At 42.0% G+C, this 21,797-nt stretch overlaps 1 protein-coding gene across 1 annotated transcript; it reads left to right on the top strand.

Annotated features, from left to right (window-relative positions):
* Positions 1–748: 748 nt before the first annotated feature.
* Positions 749–20,490, top strand: PSMB7 (proteasome 20S subunit beta 7). The gene is made up of 8 exons (XM_088525389.1): positions 749–859; positions 953–1,046; positions 1,123–1,220; positions 1,709–1,849; positions 2,049–2,164; positions 7,891–7,949; positions 18,139–18,290; positions 20,253–20,490. The coding sequence occupies exons 1-8, from the start codon at positions 798–800 to the stop codon at positions 20,362–20,364; spliced, it is 834 nt and encodes a 277-aa protein (XP_088381515.1). The 5' UTR covers positions 749–797; the 3' UTR covers positions 20,365–20,490.
* Positions 20,491–21,797: the final 1,307 nt, after the last annotated feature.

Below are 21,797 nucleotides of genomic sequence, written 5' to 3'. Positions count from 1 at the left end.
GAGAAATCCCGCCACATGCTTGCAATGCTTTAAATACCCTGAGTTGTTACCGCAAGCTCTGTTACCTAATACATTGGGACAACCTTTTTAAAATGTCAGTGAGCTAGAGAAAAAGGAAAGCTAAAGTAGAGGTCTACTGCAGTTCATCCAGAAAAACAGGGAGTTGATTTCAGTGACCTTCTTCGCATACCGCAGGCTTTTGGAAAAGGTATTTGTCTATCTCATTATATACCATTGCACTAAGAGCTCTGAATTCTCAGATGGATTTGCAATTCCTGCTTAAGAGCTCTCATGCAACAGTTTTTTTTCTTGTAAGATCTATGTACACATTTGCATTTTTCCCCTTTTGACCCTTCCTTTCCTTTGGCTTGGAAATCTACAAGCTTTTTACAAATCCCACTGCACTGTCTGACCGTGCAGTCCACGCGCCATTCGCTTTGGCTGTAAACATGATGAAACTGACGCAGAGGAAGAAGCAACAAGACAGGGTGAGTCTGTGCAAGGTGCAAACAGAGCCTGAAGAACCCGAAAAACTGCCCCTTTCGTATAAACTTCCATAAACCGAAGTTAGCCCGGGCCGCGCCTCAGGGCGGCCCCGCCGCGGCCGCCATTTCGCGGCGGGGCCCCATGCGGGAGCGGAGCGGTACGCGGCGCCCAGTGCCCGGCCCCGCTCCGCCTGGCCCGCCTTGGCCCGGCCCGGCTCCGCCCGGCTCGGCCCGGCCCCGCTGCGCGCGCAGGCGGCCGACCCGGAACCGCTCGCGCGGCGCCGCCCGCCCGTCCCTGCCGGCAGCGAGAAGATGGCGGCGGTCTCCGTGCTCCAGGCGCCCGGCGGCGGCTTCAGCTTCGACAACTGCGCTCGGTGAGGCCGGGGCCGGGGAAGCGGGGCCGGGGGCGGCGGGGAGGGCGGCCGCGGGAGCCGCTGCCCGGCGCCACTTGTCCCCCCGTGTTGCAGGAACGCGCTGCTGGAGGCCGAGCTGAGTCAGAAGGGGCTGCGGGTGCCCGCGGCCCGCAAGACGGGCACCACCATCGCCGGCGTCGTCTTCAAGGTGAGGCGGCCTCGCGCGGCCCCGGCCCCGCTCAGGCACGGCCGGGCCGCGCGGGGCTGATGGCGCTTCCCTGCAGGACGGCATCGTGCTGGGTGCGGACACCAGGGCGACCGAGGGCATGGTGGTGGCCGACAAGAACTGCTCCAAGATACACTTCATCGCGCCCAACATCTAGTGAGCGCTGCGCCGCGGACGGGGCTTGCGGGAGAGGCTACTTCCCCTGGGGGAAAAATAAGCACTTGTTTAAGGATGGGTGTAATAGCAAAGGCTATCAGGCTGTCCTGTTTCACACCCTGGAAATATTGAATATATAAATAAAAACTCGATTTCCTCCTCTTTACCTGGAGAAAGAGGAACACAACTTCAGCATTTACAGTCCAAGGGTGTTTGTTATTAGTTTTAAAATCTTTTCGGAATATATTTCTATATTCCATCCTCTAGGGTTACTAGTAGTATGAGTTTTGCATTGCAGAAACTCTGAAAGTCTTGGGACAAAAGCAGGAAGGAGCTGCCATCAACTATAGCAGTTTGGGTCTCTTGAGGATAAGCTGGGGGGAGCAGGGAGAAGGCATTTAGGGTTGTTGGATAAAACAGAGGTCAGATTTGGCCTTAAAGAGGAGTTTCCCTTCTCACCTTTCCCAATTGCTGGCGATGTTTTCCAGTTGTTGCGGTGCTGGGACAGCTGCAGATACCGACATGACCACTCAGCTGATTTCCTCCAATCTGGAGCTCCATTCGCTGTCTACTGGCCGGCTCCCAAGGGTTGCCACGGCTAATCGGATGCTAAAGCAAATGCTTTTCAGGTAACTGAATGGTTTTCTTATTTATAATGCTGTTGAAACAGCAGGATAAGATCTAAACTGAGAGTCATCTCTTAGTCTTTGTGACTTTGAGATGCATGTAGTATAACTGTGGAAAATTTCTCTAGTGCATACATTGCGTTTAAAAGGAACAAGAGCTTTCACAAAGGTGTTCAGGTTCACAGCTAATCGTTCTTCCTAGGTACCAAGGCTACATTGGTGCTGCCCTGGTTTTAGGAGGAGTAGATGTCACTGGACCTCACCTCTACAGCATTTATCCCCATGGATCAACTGATAAATTGCCTTATGTTACCATGGGTAAGTGATATCCCACAATATTGTAACAGAACTCCTGCGAAGAAGCTTAAATATTTGAGTTTATTATTTAAAATGTTTTTACTTAATTTCTATGACTTGCTGTGAGTTCAGACTTCAGAGATTAAGTTGTCAGGCAGGTGCAATATTATCTTTCTTCTTTGAGAAGACTCTTACTCAGGGAAGTGCTTCAATCTAGTGAAGCAACACCAGTCTGGTTTGCTTTCTGTGTATAATAATGGGTCTTAACTACTATTTAGGGTTTCTCAATAGAGAAATTTTGGCCTTATCCTATCTAATGAAGAGGTGTTGAAGTGAAATTAGTAGCACACCACTAGGTTATTAAGCATTACTATCTCAAGCTTTCCTTGCTGGCCACAAGGAAGCACTCGCAGGTCCTTCTCTGCAGAGCTGCTTTCTAGCAGCTCAGCTCCCAGCCTGTACTGGTGCAAAACATGTTCAGCAGAAACGTGAACCTCTTTGAGATCACATACTTAGTACAATAAAAAGGCTCTTGGAGAAGAACAGGGGAAAAAATAAGATCCTGACTTAATAGAGGAAGACTAATATATATATGATGAGTCTTCTTATGAAAATTGAAAGCAAAAACTAGAAGTGGGTTAAAGCAAAGCTTAGAAAAGTGTGTCTTACAAATGTCACTGAGCATGAGGTTTTCTGTGGGACAGATCAGTTCCATACATATTAGCCATCTTGAGAGGCTGTGACCCCTGAACCAGAATGTATACAGAAAGTTAATGAAATTGGTAGTGTTTTAACATCTATCTTTACATTTAACACACACTTCAACAAATAAGGTATCACGTGCCTCTTAAAACTGTACTATTTTAACAGTTTAATTCAATTAATTGGGTTCAGTTTGAAAGGAGAACTTTAGTAAATTTACAGAAATTCTGCAAAGATGGTATAGGACCAATAGATGGTGCCATTACCAAATAAATGGGTAAATTATTTACTTGGCAAATAAGATCTCTGTAACAGTTATGCCATGTGATGTCATTGCTTAGCCTTTGATACCTTAAAAGGTGTAAATGCCTGATTGCTTTAAATGTCTGATTCTTTTAATGGCCTTATACCTAATAAAATGAACTGTAAAGCCATAAATGACTTCATATTGCTGTTAGCAGCTGATTGCCTGAATAAAGTCCCATGACTGCTATGTACACTGTTACCTTAGCACTTTTGTTTTAAAAGCCTTAAAATCACACAGAATCACAGAATGTTTAAGGTTGGAAGGGACCTCTAGAGATCATCTAGTCCAACAATGTGATACTTCTGAAAATCTTGGCCATTCATCTTTCATTCCATGAAAATAACCTTGTACCAGGAAAAAATCACATAGGTAGGAAGTGGAATCACTGCATTCAATTCACTTCTGCTTAAACTTTGATTCATTGTCTGCTGTAGACCTGTTGCCTGGTCACTTGTTCACGCTTTCAAACAAAGTCTTTCTCAATGAAATGTCCTTTACCTTGCCATCTGCAGTGGTTAGTGCACTGACACTGCTTGTCCATGCAGTTATCGTGGGCAATGTTTGAATAGTATATGAAAAAAATGATCCTTGTAAACCTCAAGAAAAAGTTTGGTGGGTGAGGAGCTCTGCAAGAACTATTAGAGGTGAATGTGTAGTACAAATGGGCTGCCTTGAAGCACAAGTGAAGCACGGTGTTAATCTTACAGCTCAAGAACCTAAAACCTGCAGTAAGATGCAACCCAAAGGCACTGTTTAAAAACACTGTAGAATTTGCTTCTGTCAGCATACCCTGCATTGCTGAAAATAAGGTCCTGTTACTATTAGCAGGTTACTGCATGCTCAGATTGATGCAGCATATGCTTCCTGGAGAAGTTCACATTCATATCTTCACTGAGTCATTATATTTTCAGTGGCACGTATGTACATATCACTGCTAGGTACATCTGTAATGTAAATAAACATACTGAAGCTCATTAATTCTTATGCTAAAAAACACACTTTGGATCACATTCAGCTCTAAGGAACGTTGTAATATCCCAAGTGAACATGCATCCTTTAACAGATTGGGTATTCAAGTCAAATAATTAATTTATAAGCTGAGTAACCTATTGCTGGAAGTTTTGTAGGCATTCTGCAGTTTTGAATGGCTACTGCAGAAAGCTTCTGTAGGAATTGAGTGTAGCTAGGTGTAGGTGTCACTTTTCAGATGTTCAACATGCAGTTTATTAAATTGGCCAGTTAATTTCTGGAAATTCAATATTAAACAGGAAATGTGAGTAATTTTGTGTGTGGGTTTTTTTTTTTTCCCTAAAGTATCTTAGCTGCTATGTGGTTGTGGATGAACACACTGTCTTGCAAGATAGATTTAAAAAAATATTCAGTGCTTACTCAGGAGTGAAAACATCAAATTAACCTGTTTATGCTGACAAAGGACAAAAACGGATTTCAGCAAACGATGCAAGATTGTCTGATTGCTTGGCTTGTCTAGGAAAGCTTCTGGCCAAGAGTTATAATGAAATGCATGCATAAAATTAAACCATTTGAAGTCTGTAGTTCAGCTTTCAGATACTGTAAGTATGTTCCAGTGGTCTCTAGTGGCTGAGCCTAGTCCCCTGGTACTGGCATTGCTTCATATTCATAAATCAGCTCTTCATGCATTGGCAGCGTTGGCCTGCAGAGCAAGCAGTACCACCACCGAGACGAGGAACCAGGGTGAAAAATGATCCCAATCGATGGGGCTGTGGAGATCACCCAATTCTTACCTCGAATGAGCGGCAAATTGAATAACAATGAGCGCGCGTGGATGAATGTGCTGTCAGGGAGGGCTGGCACTGATGGATGAGCAGGTCTCGGCGCTGCTCTCCCAAGGCCGCGCTCGCGCTGCGGCGGGGAGGCTGACGGAGCACACGGGGCCGCGCTCGCTGGAAAGCGCTCTGCCTAGCAGAGGAATCTTCGGTGAGCGTTCTGCTAAAGGATCCTGTTCAACTGCTTCAAAAAAGCCACTGCAGCTGCAAAATGCAGAAATTGTCCACTTTTTTATTTTTCTTCTGTGCATCCGCATCTATCACTTCAAATCTAACACTGAAATTGTAAAACTCCTCAAGTAAAGGCCAAATGGCATTTTTAATGTGAATTTAGTACAGTCAAATCCCACAAATTTCTGAATGACTCTGTCCTAAGGACTTAGGAAAGGATAAAAAAAAGCATAGTTAAGGACAGAAATAAACTCTTACTGTCTCACAGGTAAATTCTCTGGTTCATGCTAACTATTAGACTGAAAAGATTTGTCTCAGTACATAACTCCTCATTTCAGATCTTGTATTTTGGTTGTCAGTCCATGCTTGTGTTCAGATGCTAAATTAATATTTAATTAATATTTATGTTTCTGAAGTAAAGCTTACTTAAAACTTACGCAAAATCAATTTTTTGGATCTGATGAGACTTCTTTTCTTGGTGATTGAGTTCCTGAACTAATCATTCATAGCAGCTAAAATATATTTTTTAAATGGCTGAAAGTTTGTGTCTGAACTTTATGCAATAACATATACCTGAAGGCTTTACCAGTTGTGCTTTGTTTTGTTATCATTGCTGATTCACAGAACAGCCATATCTTTCAAATCTTTAAAGAATACTTTGTCAGACTACGCATTCTTAGATCTGCATCGGTTGTATATAGTTAAAAGTCCAGGTTAAATAAATATGTGTCCTAGATAAATAACTTGTTTTGGTATTATTTTGAATCTGAGCTCAGTTAAGCATGTTACATAATGATACAGTTTTCCTGAATGTTTTAATAAGTTTGAGATTAAACTGCTGTGTTTTAGTAATATTGAATCTTAACCTTACATTGAATATCGTGTATATGAAATGGCAACATCTGTTCTGAACACATAGGTTGTATTCTGCAGTCTTGGGATTTTGTCTTTCTCCAGACATTAGGACTGGAAATTTTTAAACTTGTTTCTGCACGAAGCAAACACGCTTGCTACAAATCGGGTTTTGTTGGGCGCTGAACACGGGGCCTAGGGAAGGGCCATTTCCCGCACAGGAGGAAATGCTCCACAGTCCCTTCATGCCTAAGATTTCTGTGCTTTTTTAGCTGCTGCAGTAAGAAAACCATACTTCAAAATTTTGCTTTGGTTCACGGGTTTTCTTTTTCCTGTGTAATTCCACAGGTACTATTTTATGGTTTGAGCCCTGTATTTGCTTTGGAACAGACCTAACCTTGACCTTGGTTAAAGGTTCAGTAGAATTACTTCTACTTGGTGATTTGCTCTGTTGTATCAGCAGTTCATTTCTGCTATTAGTCTCTTAAAAATCCTTTTTATTCCCAGTTTCAGCATTTAAAAAATGGAGTTTCCTATTGCTCTGAGGTATAAATGAATAGTCATTGCTTGTAATACAAGTACACACTTAGAATGTCCTACTGCTTTTAGATGTGATGTATTTGGTACTGTAAAGGTAATGATCCTCAACCACAGCAATATTCTGTAACAGGAATATCTGTCATATTCATTGGGATTACCATGTTCATTGATTTGTGTCTGTAAATCTGCTGTTTCTACCCTTTAAATTTGATCTATAATTGGACCTCCTTAAATGGTTCAGATAAGGTAGTCTGTATTTCCTCAACAGTGTCACTGTCAGCTTCTCCTTTTTCATTATACATTCAGCAGACTTGATAAAATCAGCAGGACACCTCATTTGAAACTGTTTAATCGCTGCCTTTTTCTTTCACTAAACCATTGAGGTGGTCAAGCGATATACACAAATCATTTTAAATAGAAAATATGGCTTTCTTTGTGACCCAGCTAAACAGATAGCAGTATGCAAAACAAGTTAAAAAGTAATAAATGCCAAAAAAATCTTCTAATTGGTGTAAAAAATTGCAGGTAACTTTATGCACTCCCCAAAAGTAGAGCTCTCTGAAATATGGTCAGGGCCACAGACAGATAAGATATCTTGTGGATTCCCTCTTTCTGAACAAAGCCAGCTTACAATTTTAGATAGTATCATACTGCTTTTTATATCCATTTATGGAAAGCATATTTATAAGAGGTGCAGTTACGGCGCTGTGGGGAGAGGTGGGTTCTGTTACGCTGCTACCCTTGCAGTGCCTCCTTTCAGTGCATCAGAGAGGTAATGTTAAACGCATGCTTTCCTGTCTGTCATTTTGTCTATTCAGCTGTTATTGTTCAAAGTAAAAATAATGGCACAAAATAAATGCATAGTGAACTGTTTTAGAGTAGATGTGGGAAATAACCTGATGGCAGCAGCCACCTACCCTGTTACCACTGCTGGTTCACTCATCCCAGTGTGTCAAGGTGACTGTGCCAGGGCAGCTCATTAAAACAATCTATTCATTCCGAGCGGCTCAGTATTAAGTGACATATCCCCTAACATGGCTAGGCACAGAAGTGGGACAGGAGAAACGGAGGAGTAGGAATTAGAAGCTGTGGCATTCACTTAACTCAGTTTTTTCTAACCTCATTTTTGTGTCAGTGTGTGGTATTACAAAGAAAAGGCTGTCAGAAATGGGGCCACAACAGGTCTTTGTGCACAAGATGTAAATTTAAGATTAAATTAGGTGCGGGACCTCAACAGGATGGACACTTGAGAGTGTTTTAGTAAACTAAAATAGACTTTTAGACTGTTTTGTGGTGCTGTTATTTAATTGGTATCTTTTCTTTTAAAAATAGTAGCTAAATAGCATTATCTCTTAATTTTATTACAATAGGTTCTGGATCACTAGCAGCTATGGCAGTGTTTGAAGATAAATACAAACCAGACATGGAGGTAAGAAATGATTTTTAAAAGTTCAGTGTTTTTTCCTTCAGTAATTCTCATGACCTTAAGAATTTAAGAGGTTTGAAGCTTTTAAAAAAGTTAAACCTGTTCTGGTTTCTTACTTTTAAAATGTTTTAATGTCAAATAACTGCAAAGCTTTCAAATCAGTCTTAAAAAAAATCTTATTTCTTGCAAACCTAAGTGCTGATAAAACTTCATATTTTAATATAACTCAAAGTTTGGAATACAAATAACTTACTGATTACAGGTGCTTCAGGGCTTTGATAGCCTTGGTGAGGTTGGTTTTGCTGTGTGCTGTTTTCCCTCACCCATCAGCAGCTGGTCATTCTCTTTGTGCAGGTATCTTAATCATTAAAAAAGAGTACACGACTGGAAAAACAACAAAAAATACTAGAGTAAAATATGAAATCAGTTAGGTTTCAAGATGATGGGGTATATTCAGTACTACTAACACTTTCCATAATATTATTCGAATCTAAAACACAGATGCAGCAATTCTTACAGCTATTCAATATCACTGAATAATGCAGAAAAAGTACAGATTGACTGACTTCAGAAAGTTGTCATATTTTCCCAGTCTTTATAGTGCTTCTAGTGTTGGCCTTTTCTACTCTCAAATATTGCATTGACTGGGATACATTTTCAGAGGGTAATCCCATAAGTCCACAGAATTCCTCTCTGAAATGGACTACCTAAATTTGAAATTGTTTGTTCTACCCTCTTAAGTTTCATGAAGAAACCTGATTTATATACTAGTTGAATTAAAAATTTGTTTCAGGCAGTTTTCCAGTATTAAACTGCTTAAGAGCTGGTGAGGGATAAGCAGTTTCCCAGTTATTCCTGGAAACAGCTCCTATTCTATCGCTTTGTATGAAATAGTGGTAGCTGTGCTAAATTACAAAACTGCAGGAGTTCCTGGGTGTTGGGCAGGAGCTGAAGAAATTGGACTTTTGGCCTCCAGTTTATGAAGGCTATCAAAAATACTGGAATATTTTGAATTAGGCACTCAAGTTTCTTCTCTAAGCATTATGTTGTACTAATAGAAAGAACCATTAAATATAAAGGAAGAATCTGTACTTTTTTTCTCCATTTTTTTTTTTCCCTGCATGCTGTTTGGAGAATGACAGTCTTTTTGCAGCCTCTTATGTGGCTATGCACGTGGTGTGTGTGCTATTCATACCGAAAACATGGCCTACAAATCTTTGGCATCAACAGCTACGGAATAATAGTACCCTTTCAAAGATACAAATGTCAAAGATCTATGCTAGGAAACTAAAAAATCTTATCTCATTCTCAGCTAGTTTTCAAGCTTGTATTTTAAGTCATTCTTTGTGTAAGACCAGCTAAAAAGAGCCACCAAAAATTGGTAAATTTCCAACTTTTCCTATTTAGAAAGGTCATCCTAATTAAATTGTCTTCATACACAACCTTAAATGGCAGCAGATATTCACTGTTATAACAAGCATGTAGAAATGCTACCTACCGATTTGTTGAAATGGATATTTAGATCTTGGAGATGTGCGTGCACCTTATCCCTTCTTCTGTTTTTACTGAGCATTCTGTTGGCTAACAATGGTTTGATAATTGGAGTAACTGCACCAGCGACGTTTTAGGTGATAAAGCTCAACGGTACTGTTAAACACTTCATATTTCATTATGTCTGCCAGCTTAAAGTCACTTTTTTTTTATACTCATTTCAATAAAATAGCCAAATAGCAAATGGTATTTTATTAAAATTAAAACAAATTAAATAGAAAGTACACAACCTATGTATTACATAAGCTTGTATAAAATGGCAGTGCTAAAATTTGAAATTCCTGGAGATTAAATTATTATAATGGGTAGAGAATTACTGTTTTTCTGTCAAGATGAATACTGGTTTCTTTTGCACTAATTGTCAGAATATCTTGCTAGGGCTACTGGAGGGTAGTGGTGTGCTGCAAGACCATCACATCACAGAAAAATGATTCAAAGGCAGACTGTCCTGCACCCTCTGGTATCGACTTGCAAATTAGCATCTGGAATGTAATTAAACAAGCTTAATGAAAGTAGCAGCTGAATACTACTGGAAAAGACAATCAGCCTTTTTCCTTCTGATATATATTCTGTACTATTGAAGCTGATCACCAAACACATCGTGTGAGCACAGTTAAAAAAAATTAGCATTTATTTGAAGAATAGGAACTGTATTTCATTCTGTTATGCTTTTGGCATGCACTGGTGTCCCATGAGAGCCATGCCACAGCAGATAGTGCACAATATTTATAAATCCATGACAGGCAATAATAGCAACTTGAAAAATTCTTTTGCTAGAATTTCAAGTTGAGAGCTGCCAAAAGCTGAGAGGATCAAATCTGCAGTGGCAGCTGCTGTGCCCTACAGTTAGAATTGTAGACTTTGAAGATGCTCAACTGAAAAGAAAAAAAAAAAAAGAAAAAAAAAGACTGCGGGCTTAGCCAATTTTTGCAGGTTTCTAGAGCCCTGGCTCTTTGCCTTTTGAAGATGAGTTGCTGAGGCTTCTACCACTGCCTGAGGCATGCTAACACCAGCAGGATGTGTTTTTTTCCATAGACTTAGTGTCTTCAGATTTAAGTAGCACATGCTTTATCAGTGCCAACTGTGATGGTCCTTTCCCTGGTTGCAATGCTGGGAGATGATCTCTACCCAACAGCCTTCAGAGAAACTGCTAAGATGGATGGTGACGTGCACGAGTGCCACTTCGGCAAGCTGATTTATGGGGCATGTTTCATTATGAAGCAAGTGCTGGCCTCTAGAGGAACCATTATAGATTGCTGAAGATGTGAACACTTTCAGCCCCGAAGGCCTGTAGATGCTTCAAAAATGTAATGCCAAGCACCTAACTACTGTAGAACAATATTAATCTGTCATGTGGGCAGCTATAGATCTACTTTAAAAAACATAAGTGGAAGAACAGCACATCTAATAGAGTGTTTTGAGCTTAAGATCTTGCAGAGCAGCCAATTTTTCTTTCAGTAGAGTTTCAATAGAGTAGCCACATGGTTTTAAACCTTGCAGTCAGGTATTGCAAATATATCCACAGATTGTGACCTTATAAAGAAGAGTAAAGAAATAAATATGGAAATCATCATGATCTAAGACAAACTCTTTCTGTAGTATTAAATGCTGGAATTCTAGATCTATTTTTTTATTTGCAGGTTTGTGTAACCTGCATAAAATGGAGAAGGGGCAAGCAGATGGGGGCAAGTTGGTGCTAGTAACCTTCTTGACAAATAGTTGCAGCTGTGAGAGGATGTGTGTTCACAAAGGAAAACAAGAGAAGGGAAGAGCTTGGAGGTGCTCTAGGTGTAAAGCCCCGTGTAGACCGGGGCTCTCCTGGCTCACCGGGTTGTTTCTGGCCGTACCGCTGGTTCCCGAGGTCCCCGTGCGCCGCTCCGTGTCCCACGCAGGCGAGGAGGGGGACATGGTCTAAATGCCAGGTTCGCTGCAAACATTTTATTTTGGTTAAAAAAAAAAGCATAAGGTGTTGTAAAAAAAATTTACGAAGGTGTCTTTTTCTCCCATTTTTAAGCAGCTGCTATACAAATCATTCAAATATGTTTCTGTGGTTCTATTTCTTACTGCTCCTCGATATAGTGGCAGTATTTTTGTTTATTAGCTACTACTAGTAACACTGAGGTATTTTTGGAAACTGTCAAAACTCTAATTTTCAACAATAGTTGTCTCATCAGTCTTATTTAGCCTGCATCTGTGCGATTCGGGGCTCAGGAGCAATGACAAGCTGCATATGAATTCTGTATTCATTAGTGCTGGTGATCAGAATGCCCGTGTCCCCGCCATAGGGCTCAGGTGTGAAGTCTGCAGGCTAATCCCCCCAGCTGACAGGCAGGGGTTTAATGACTCCGTCGGAAGGTGACCACTTGCTGGGAGGTTTGTCGGCTCAACTCAGACACCAGACAATAGAGATCAAGCCAGACTATCAGAGCTAAGCTGGAGAGCCTGCCTGAGATACTTGAACCCCTGTTGGTGTCAAACACACAGATTAGGTGAATGAAAAAACCCTGACTTCTCGTACAAAAATAAGTACTCAGTATTTATGTGCTCTGTGTATCTGTTTATTTCATTACTCAGTGACTGCTAGTGGCATAACTTCACTGACAGAGCTCATGTTGATACAGATTTCATGCTTTCCTTACATACCTATATTATTTTCTCCCTTAGAGCCATGTATTTACCTGGATAAGTTTCAGGTGTTAGGACAGACAGTCATCCTGAAAATAAAGGTTTAGCATGCAGTTTTTCCATTTTAAATTAAAATCATTATAAGTTAACTAAATTTCTGCCTGATACTTTGGACAGTCAGGACCGTTCTCATCTTCTTTCATAGATACGTACCTTGGATTGATTCCATTGCAGAACTAAGGTTAAACAAGAAATAGAAGATTGATTAAAAATGTTCTGTTTCACTTTATAGGCAAGCATGCTCTGAAATGCTTAAGATAATTTGAGAAGTGTTTTGAGGTCTGGTTTTTGAAGGTATCAAAGTAGCAATTTCTACACAGAAATCAGGTGGGAAACTGCTGACAGCATCTCCATGGCTTACCTGTGATACCCTATAACATTTTGTTCTCGTCTTCTGTTTGCAAATTAGTTCAAGGTAATTAGTTTTGCCATAGATTAAACTGGGCTTTGCTGCATGGAAAAAGCACCTGTCTTTACCTTTGAAAAGTAAGACTTCAAACTTGGTACAAAATAATAGAGGCCAGAGCAGGTTAGTGCACGGGGCAGGTGCCGGACAGGTAGTTCCTGCTGCTGTGTTCCTCAGGGGCAGGTGTTGCAGTTCCAGGCGTTTCCATGGGCGGATTCCCGTAACTGCAGATCCCGGGAAGCAGAGCCCAGCGCGTCGGGACGCGGGAGCAGGAGCGGGAGCTGCCCCGCGCCGGGAGCCCCGCGCGCCTGGCGCCAGACGAGGCCCCCTCACCACAAGGGTTTGGTGTCTTCAAGAAGAAAATAGTCGCCAGGCAGCCTAAGACTTCCCCCCCAAAAAAAAGGTACAGTCGTGGTATATAGTTCAATTTTTTTTCATGATCTACATTTCCTGCTGCTCCTTAGGAGCTGATGTTCAGTGTGTCCCTCTAGGTAATGCAGCTCTAACAAAAAAATCCAGCGTATCACACTGGCAATGTAGGATTTATGTTTCTTTTATTGTTGAGCATGTTCATTTTATTCTGAGAATCAGTTTCCTAAAATCCATGAACTTTATCCAGACACAAGTAGTGATGAATTATTTGCATTTTTATATTAATTCCAAGTATGGAAATAGTGTTAAAAAAATCCTGCCCCTGTGAGGGGAGATCGTTATTTAATTCCATACCTCAGGAACTATGTATTGTACTAGTCTTCACGTAAGGCATAAAATATAGGGACTAATATTATTGAATAGCAGCTCCGAATCATATAAGTTTCTTGCCTTGGCAGGTAATTTGGCATAAATTGTTAATGTAAATCCAGGTTAGTGGAGAAGACATTATTTTACTAAAAAAGATAAACTGCTGATTAATTCAGAATAGAACTCAATTACAAATTGAAAGTGTCTCTGCGGGACGCCAGTACCCTAAAGACAGCAGATGTTGAATTGATACTCCAGCATATTTCACACTGGTATGAAATATTAACGTGGTTTATTATACTTGTGTGGTGCACGATCTCAGAAAGGGGGAGGTGGTGCTGAGGCTGGGCTCGCAGGCATGTGCACCAATGGAGCATGAGGGTACTGCTATCCCTGAGAATAGTAATTAGGGGCAGAGGGAGGTGTATTTTATTGGAAACTTCTTAGGAGAAAGCAGTAGAAAAATATATATTTACTTATATATTATCCACAGCAAAACTTATATAAAACGCAGTATAAACGTATTTGATCTGTTGATGAAGGAATATGCGTAAAAACATTTGCGTAAAAACTCCAAGAGTTTTTTACATACTGCTTTTTGATATATTAATGTATTAATGAAATAATGTAGATATATTTATGGAAAATCTTGAATTGCCTTTATTTTTTTTTGTAATAAGAGTCCTACTTTAAAAGCTAGACAAACATAAGTGAAATTACCTTACAGCAGAAGGGGTGGTTCGTAGCATTCGAACAGGACGTATTCTGGAGAGAAAATTCTGGTCGTATTGAATAGATTTTGCGTTCCTGACACTGTTTGTTGTGCAAATACTGAGCCATTCGCTTGCCCTCCTGCAAGGGAATGAAGTGACGTTTCAGAATTTGGGGCATCTCCCTTCCTTGTTAAATAAGGCTGTGGGAGAGCTGGAAAACAACACGATACACTTTACCTGGATTTAAAATAACTTGAGCTGCTTTACACACACAGTATTAGAGTAGTTATTTTCCCTCTCACATTTGCTTTAGAAATTACTATACTTCTGCTTATCTTAGTTTGTAGCATCTGTTCAGTAACAGTAAACACGAATATGCTATTTGAAGGCATATGCATATTTTGCTTTGGATTTAAGTATTTTTGTTTTGTTTTTTTAAGAACATAACCAGTTCTGGAATAACATACGGCTGAAATTCAGCAGAATGGGGGAGACCCCGTCTTCACCCCTGTCACGGAGCACGCATCCCTGCATGGCTGTAATTCACTTGGGTGAACCGGGAGAGGAAGAGTCTCCAGTTCAGTTTGAACGGCTTTGCAGGGATATTCCCACATGAGAGACACCCCATTCTAGGGTCACATAAGCCGTTTAGTCCCAGCTATCTGCAGAAACTAACCTTTCACATCCTTGGTAAGACTCACTAAAGCATTCAACTACATCTAAGTTATCAGACTGGATACGGGCAATAATGACAGAAGGCATTAACTGTACTTCAATAGGCATTAAAACAGAAAAACATCTCCAGTTTAAGCTTGTGAGATTACCTGAATGTCCAGGAAATAATACTCACAACATTGTTGCAGCCTCTGTTTATACTTCTCCGGGAGTAATGATACATTTATAGCTATTAACAAAGAGAGTATTATTACGAGGTAGAAGGAGCCATGCACTCCCTAGAAGTCTCATCTTTTTACTTCAGTATCCCTTGAAATCTGGAAATTGCTTAAGTGAGAAGAGAAACTGGATTCAAGCCATATACAAGAATAATGTGGAAAAGTTCCTTATTGGGGCTGTTTGTGACTCGCACCATAGCAGATGTAGAGAGGTAATCTATCAGATCTTGAGTGTCTACAAAATGCAACTCTCCAGATAACAGGTTTAAAGTAAAGATTTAATACAGTCTCTATCTACTATGATGTTGCAGTGACAGTTTAAAACTCATTCTCTAAATCTCAGCAGACTTTATAGCTAGCAGTGGGCCCATATAAAGCTTAATGGCATTACAACACATAAATCATCTTTTAAAGACGCTACCAGTAGCTCCAATATTAAATGCAGACAATTGTCTGTGTTATAAATAATTTATCAAACACTATTTCAGATTAGCCTTCCATGCTGAGTTATTTATTTTAGCCTTTACTGTACTATTCCTAAGACACATTTTGAAAGATCCATTTCTGGTCACTTTAATGAACTTGGGGTCTGTTTTTCCCCCTCAAGCGCCGTGGTACATCTGTGGTGACCATTACATGGCTGGTCTGGACCTCTTTGTGCCTTTTACAAGTGCTGCCCATTTGTCATGTAGTGGTAAATGGAGTTGCACATTGGAGTCCTGGGACACATTGTGTGATGCAGTGATGGAGACAAACAGATAGCTCTATAAAGTGCTGCTTGTCACAGCTGACTTGTATTACAGTACATCACTCTTGCTGTAATCTCATTTAAGAAGCAGTGTGGACCCGAGAGAATGATATTCCCAGTTAGCTTGGTCTTTGCAACCATAAAGTAGGAAGTGCTCCTTTTATGTACTCTGAACTTTTAGGGTTTGGGTTTTTTTTTTCTTTAAGATTAATTATTACAGTCACTCATTCATGCCCCTGTAGTTAAGACTGTGTCAGCACTTTCATTATAACCCCCTATTTTCTGGTCATAAAACAGCAGTTCTTGCTAGAACTTTGTATGCAGGATCTCTAGGAAGGGCCTGTTTCTCTCATGGTCTTTCTGGTCATCTTTCTAAATTATGAAAAGGGAATAGGAAACGAACACAGCACTGTATCAGGGTCCCCTATAATTAGAATTATTCCAGGCTTGTGAACTAGGCTGCACTATATCAGATGAAAGAGCTGAGATTGTTTCAGACCTTCCTCAGTGTAGTCAGTGCCTCAGTGTCACTATTACTGATCTCTGTTGACTGTAGTGTCTATGTAAAAAATATTTTGTTACAAATAGATTAATAGAAAGGGTGTCTTCTACAAGTCAATACATGCTGAAGTGTTTAACTTAAAAGATGATTATGCAAAACTTGTTTTTAAAATTTGGAAAAACTAAAAGGAAAGAAAGGAAAACCACACATCTGACTGCCGGGGTAGTAACGCTTTTCTTAAAATAACAGCACCAGTGGTAGCTTAACCCTATTGCTGCTACGACTTAATTTTAAAACATATCTAGATATAGTTTTTCATTTGCTTTAATATGCTTACTTTTGCTGTGGTTGAGATTTTAAATATATTTAGAGAAAGAGCGAGTGCTAAATAAAATAACCTTAGCATGCAGTGAATCCGCGTAGAGAAATCAGCCTTCTAGCTGCTGAATAAGGAAATACTTCCTTTTGAGAGTGCTGCTACCGAAAATTGATATAACAAACAGAAATTATTACTATTTGCAGTGTGACTGTTTGGTTCAAGTCAGGTTGGTAGAAAATGTAATTAATATTTCTTCTTTTTTTTTAAAGATTAACCCAAATGAAAATGGGAAAGAAATAAGCAGCTCGCTCAAAAACAGAACCCAAATTAAGCTGTTTAAAGATGGTTATTAGCAGCCCTTCATTAGCGGGGCACGAGGGGCCGCGGGGTGTCCGGGGCGCCAGGGCTGTGAGCGCAGCAGGAGGCTGCGCTGTCGCATTCCCTGTGGGATACTCCCTGGTTTCCTCATGCTAGTCATGGAAAACCAGCCCAGCGGTGCAGCAGCCCGAGGATCGACCCGTGCGTGCGCCTGGACCGGCACCCGCCTCGTCGCGGGCCGTATCGGAGCGCTCCGCCGCCTGCCGGGAGGCCGCGTGGACACGCAGCTGCAGCCGCCCTTGCGGGACGCGCACCAGAGCCCAGCTAGCCCCTCTGCACCATTACCAAGGCTGCTTCACAGTATTGCTTTATACCGAATGGTATCTTCACTTACAGCCTAACTAAGGATTTCCTGGCCCTCCCGGTTATCTGTGGTATCTGCAGCTCTGATCTTTGATCGCTGCAACCTGACGTTGCACCGAGGTGAACGTGACCCGTCCACGGGAGCTGTAGAGGGAGCCAGCGCAGCAGGGAGCTTCTGTGGGGATTCAAAACACATAGAGACACGTGTGGACTGATGATGGTTACGGGTCTGTGACAGGGTATCATTTTGATGGCGAGTTTGGATGATTTTGAAATACTTTGTTGTAGAAGACGCTTGCCTGAGTGGTAATTATGCAAGTGTTAATGTTCAGCAGAGACTATTGTGCTCTGTTTTAGAAGGCTGTTTAGCCAGTTTCTAAATACCAAAAGAAGAAAAAAAAATTAAAAAGCAAGTTCTATGCAGCATGCATGCCAGTAGCTTCATATTTGCCCTTTTTAAGGACTGAAGGTTACAAACCACGCTGGCGCTCTTACAAAATCACACACCTCATTGTGGGTCTGTGGAGGCTGATTAAATAGGCACTGCCTAGGGAAGGGTTGTAACGGAGCTGCTACGGACCTAGTGTGGATATTTAATTTGAATACAAGTGTTAGAGAGGGCCCTACAGGGAACTGGCACTGTACACGTGCACGAAAGCCTGGGAGGGAATAGCATCACGTTGGTTTCTTTTCCCCTGCATTCATTAGGACAGAAGTTTTCATCTTGTTCCTGGCAATCTAGCAGGGTTCGGGGCGGAGGGGCACTCGGGTTGAAGAGCTGCCCCCGGCCCTGCTCCGGGCGCCGACGCTCCTGCTCCGCGGGGCCGCGGGGACGGAACAGGCGCTGATATCTCATTTAGCATCCGAGCGCTCACAGCTTCCACTGTCACATGGACAAACATTTCTGTGAAATGCCAACACTTGTGCTGTGACAGCTTTTTTAACTTTTCCAGGAAGAGGAAGCCAAACAGCTTGTGAGGAATGCCATTGCAGCTGGCATATACAATGATCTGGGCTCTGGCAGCAACATCGATCTCTGTGTGATAAGCAAGAACAAGTTGGATTTCCTCCGTCCATACGATGTGGCCAACAAAAAAGGGGAAAGGTTGGTATTTCTGAAGCTGTGCATCATCTGTGCGTTTGCTAAATAGTTCCTGTCTTCCATGATATAATGATTTTTTCAGTTTATTTTTAAAAGCTTTAAGACAGACATTATCAAAACTGCTTTATGTAGTTGATAGCTATCAGAGGATTGTCTTTAGATCTGTGTTTACTATATTAGCATTTCAACCAATGGCTTGCAGTCAAACACTGAAGTTGTTAGTGGAATTTACAAACATTGGGAAGAACTAAATCGCCTACCTGCCCCCTCTGCACTGAGCAGGGAGACGGCCTGGACGGTCGGGATGTCTCATGCAGTTTCACACCTGTGACTGAACGGGGCCCTTTTCCTGCTTTGCGACTCTTGCTGACATCCGCGTGGTCCCCGGGCCTGGCCGTGTCCCTGAATTCCGCAGGGCAGCGTGGACGGGAGCAGCTGGCAGCACAGCCTGTCACCAGCCACGATGTAGGAACCCGCTGTGGGGACAGGGCCAGCAGCACAGCCCCAGCACGCGGCCTGCAGCTCCGCTGCCTTCGCTCCCTGCCAGGGCTCCAGCCCGTGCCTGGAAAATTCACCCTTCCCACGACTGCCAGAAACTGCAGGCTTTTTGATCATCGCTGTTTTCTCATGCGAAACCTCCAGCTCTTTGCTGTAACTTTTTGAAAAGTTAGTTTATAGTTAAGAGCTAAATTTGGCAGTAGCAAGATTTTTAGTCAGATTAAAGTTGCTTCCCACTTTGCGTACAAAGGAACAAAAACTTTTGCGAGTTGTGAGCGTTCGTGCTGTTCCAGGGGGCAGCCCCGTCCTGCTACTTCTGCTCTGCAGAAACTTGTGCTGTGCCTTTTCCAGCTCTTTCCTTTGGCAAGCCCCATCAGAACGAGATTTCTGTGCAATCTCCTCCATTTTATGGCTCTCAGTTCATTCCTCAAAGCACACGGAGGGGCTGCACAGCACGTTCAACTTCAGCAGTTTGTAGCACTTGGAGATGCTTCACAAAGGTTATCACCTTTTGATCATTGCTATTATGCTACCCCTAAAAACAGCCATTTTGAATCTCCTAAATTTAGTGTCACAAATATTCAACTACAAAATTTATTGGGAACAAGGTTACATTTAAGTATGCATAATACGATCTTTTAATACTGAGAATATTCAGGACACAGATGATGAAATTCTAAAGTGAGCAAGATTTTAGGGTTAGAGAAGCTGACACATTTTCCTTCTGACACTCAGACATGTTGTTTGGTGACCTGCATTGCCTAATCCGTGATTCACAGCCCCCAGGGCAGTTACAGGCTTTTGCAATATGTACTTTTATGTTATGTGTAACAACTTGTGCAACTTTTCAGTCTGCTGCCAAAATAGTAGAGTTGGAAGAAATCACTTTTTCCTGCCCTTCTTTTTTAAGGCAGACACTGTTGCCAAAGCCACTAGGAACAGCCCTGTGCCAGTTAAAGGCCCCTTGCACTTGGTCCAGGCAACTGCACGTGCAGAAACACGTTGGGAGCAGGGGGCAGGCAGGGGAGAACGTCCCCTATCCAGCCCCAAGGAGACCAGGCACTTCCTGGTGCATGAGCACAGCAGAACGGCTCCTTTTTACGGGCGCGTTCAGAAGCAGGGCTGGACTGCACACATCTTGGCTTAAAGGGTAGCTCTGGGTTTATCATAAAATTCTGTGATAAAAATTGCTCTGGAGCTGCAAAACTGAGTGTGTTTCCGAGCACGGCTACGCAACAAGAATCGTTGTACGCCACGGTGAAATCTCACATTTCTATAACGTTGCTTGTCATGGCACTTGATTATTTTTTCTTAAGACAACATGTTATACTAAGCACAGTTTCTTTACTCACTTTGACCTTACGTAATAAACTCCCACATCAGAGAAAATGCTTAGATCCAAAATTTTAAATCCGAGTTTTCCTAGTATCACCTTCCAAATTAACTTGCACTTTTTTTCTCTAACAGGTTCGGCAGATACAAGTGTGAAAAAGGAACTACTGCTGTTCTCACTGAAAACGTGGCACTCCTGGAAATGGAGGTGGTGGATGAAACTGTACAAACCATGGACACTTCCTGAACTGTTCTGTGCTTTGCTTATGTTACTAGAGCCCAGCATTGGCCACACTTCAATTTTAGAAGCCTTCCTCTGTGAAGAAAAATACAAAACTGATACAAAAATAAAGAATTCTTACCTGTCTCCTAAGGAATGTTTCTGACAATACTACTTTCTTTTCCATTCTCTCTGCTGAAAAAGTGAGGCTTATGGAGAACTATTTTACCCTAAAAGAAAGATCCATATTATCATATATGGAGAGCTGGGCTCTTGGGGCATCGGTTATGTCCTATTGCCAACACAGGGCTTCAAACTGACCCAGTAACTACTGGGGCTGCTCTTGTAACTTCAGCCCAGGGGAAAAAAAAAGTAGTAAGGGCAAAGATTGTCTACTTAAGCCCAGTTCCTGTCTTGTTTTTAATTTAGCAGGATGTTGTTTTTTTATATATGATGAAAAAACTTGCTATGAAAATCCTGAGCACTATTACTGACCTAAATAGACTGTAATGTTACTGCAGAGAAATTCTAGTGCTATCATCAGATGTCTACATTCATTCTTCCCCATTTTCTCCAGTGACACGAAGCTGCGCAGGTCCAGCCCCCACCAGCTACGCGACATTTTCATGTCTAAATTACCTGCCTGCAGACAGCACAGGGCGAAGCGCGCTTGGCCTGCTCCTTGCCTCACATTTGCTACCAGTTTCCGTGTCTTTAGCTGGGCCACACGGCTGGAGGCTGAAGTTCCATGCACAGGTTTCCCTCGGGATAACTGACAGTCGCTAGAGTCCACTCCTGGCAGCAGAGCCTGCCGTGAAGCATTAACATCTCCTAAGAGCTGTTAGAAAGTTTCACATTGACATTTAAACTCTTTTCAGCGACCATTTTTAACAATATTTTTCCTTAATAGGTAGACTCATACTTTTTTTCTTAACAAAGGTGTTTATTTTGTAAATCATTGTTTTATTTATCTAAAAATGCACAATTGCAAAAAAAAAAAATTACCTTCTGAAATACATTTACTTATAAGCACGAATAAATTCCATGTAGCAAGAAAGTGACCAGACTTCTCCAGATAGTCAAGTACGTGGAGCTTCCCCGCCAGCCCGAGAGCCCGTGCGCGTTCCCGCCGGAGAGCGGCACAGCCATCCCGAGGAATGTGCAGCTGCCACCAGGGCGCAAGGGAAAGCGGCGGCGGCAGAACGACACCCTTTGGTCTCGGCGCTACGGAGCGCTGAAGAACCCACCGTACATGAACCGTGCGCATGGGAACGGGGAAGCAGCCTGGTGCCTCTCCGACCTCCTCGCGCCGAGCTGGATTTCCTGGCTCTCCGTGGAGAGCGCGGCCGGCTCAACGTGCTGCTGGGAACGCTCACCCCCATGGCACCTCGCACTACTGATACCAACGTTATTCACAGCAATTAACAGCCTTACCTTTGCTACCTTACATAAATATTTCA

Source organism: Tinamus guttatus, unplaced genomic scaffold (assembly GCF_059628265.1).
Source record: "Tinamus guttatus ecotype Peru unplaced genomic scaffold, ASM5962826v1 Tinamus_guttatus_pri_ptg000226l, whole genome shotgun sequence".
NCBI lineage: Eukaryota > Metazoa > Chordata > Aves > Tinamiformes > Tinamidae > Tinamus > Tinamus guttatus.
Note: the sequence above shows the minus strand (reverse complement) of the source record. Positions and strands in the feature narration are given on the sequence as shown.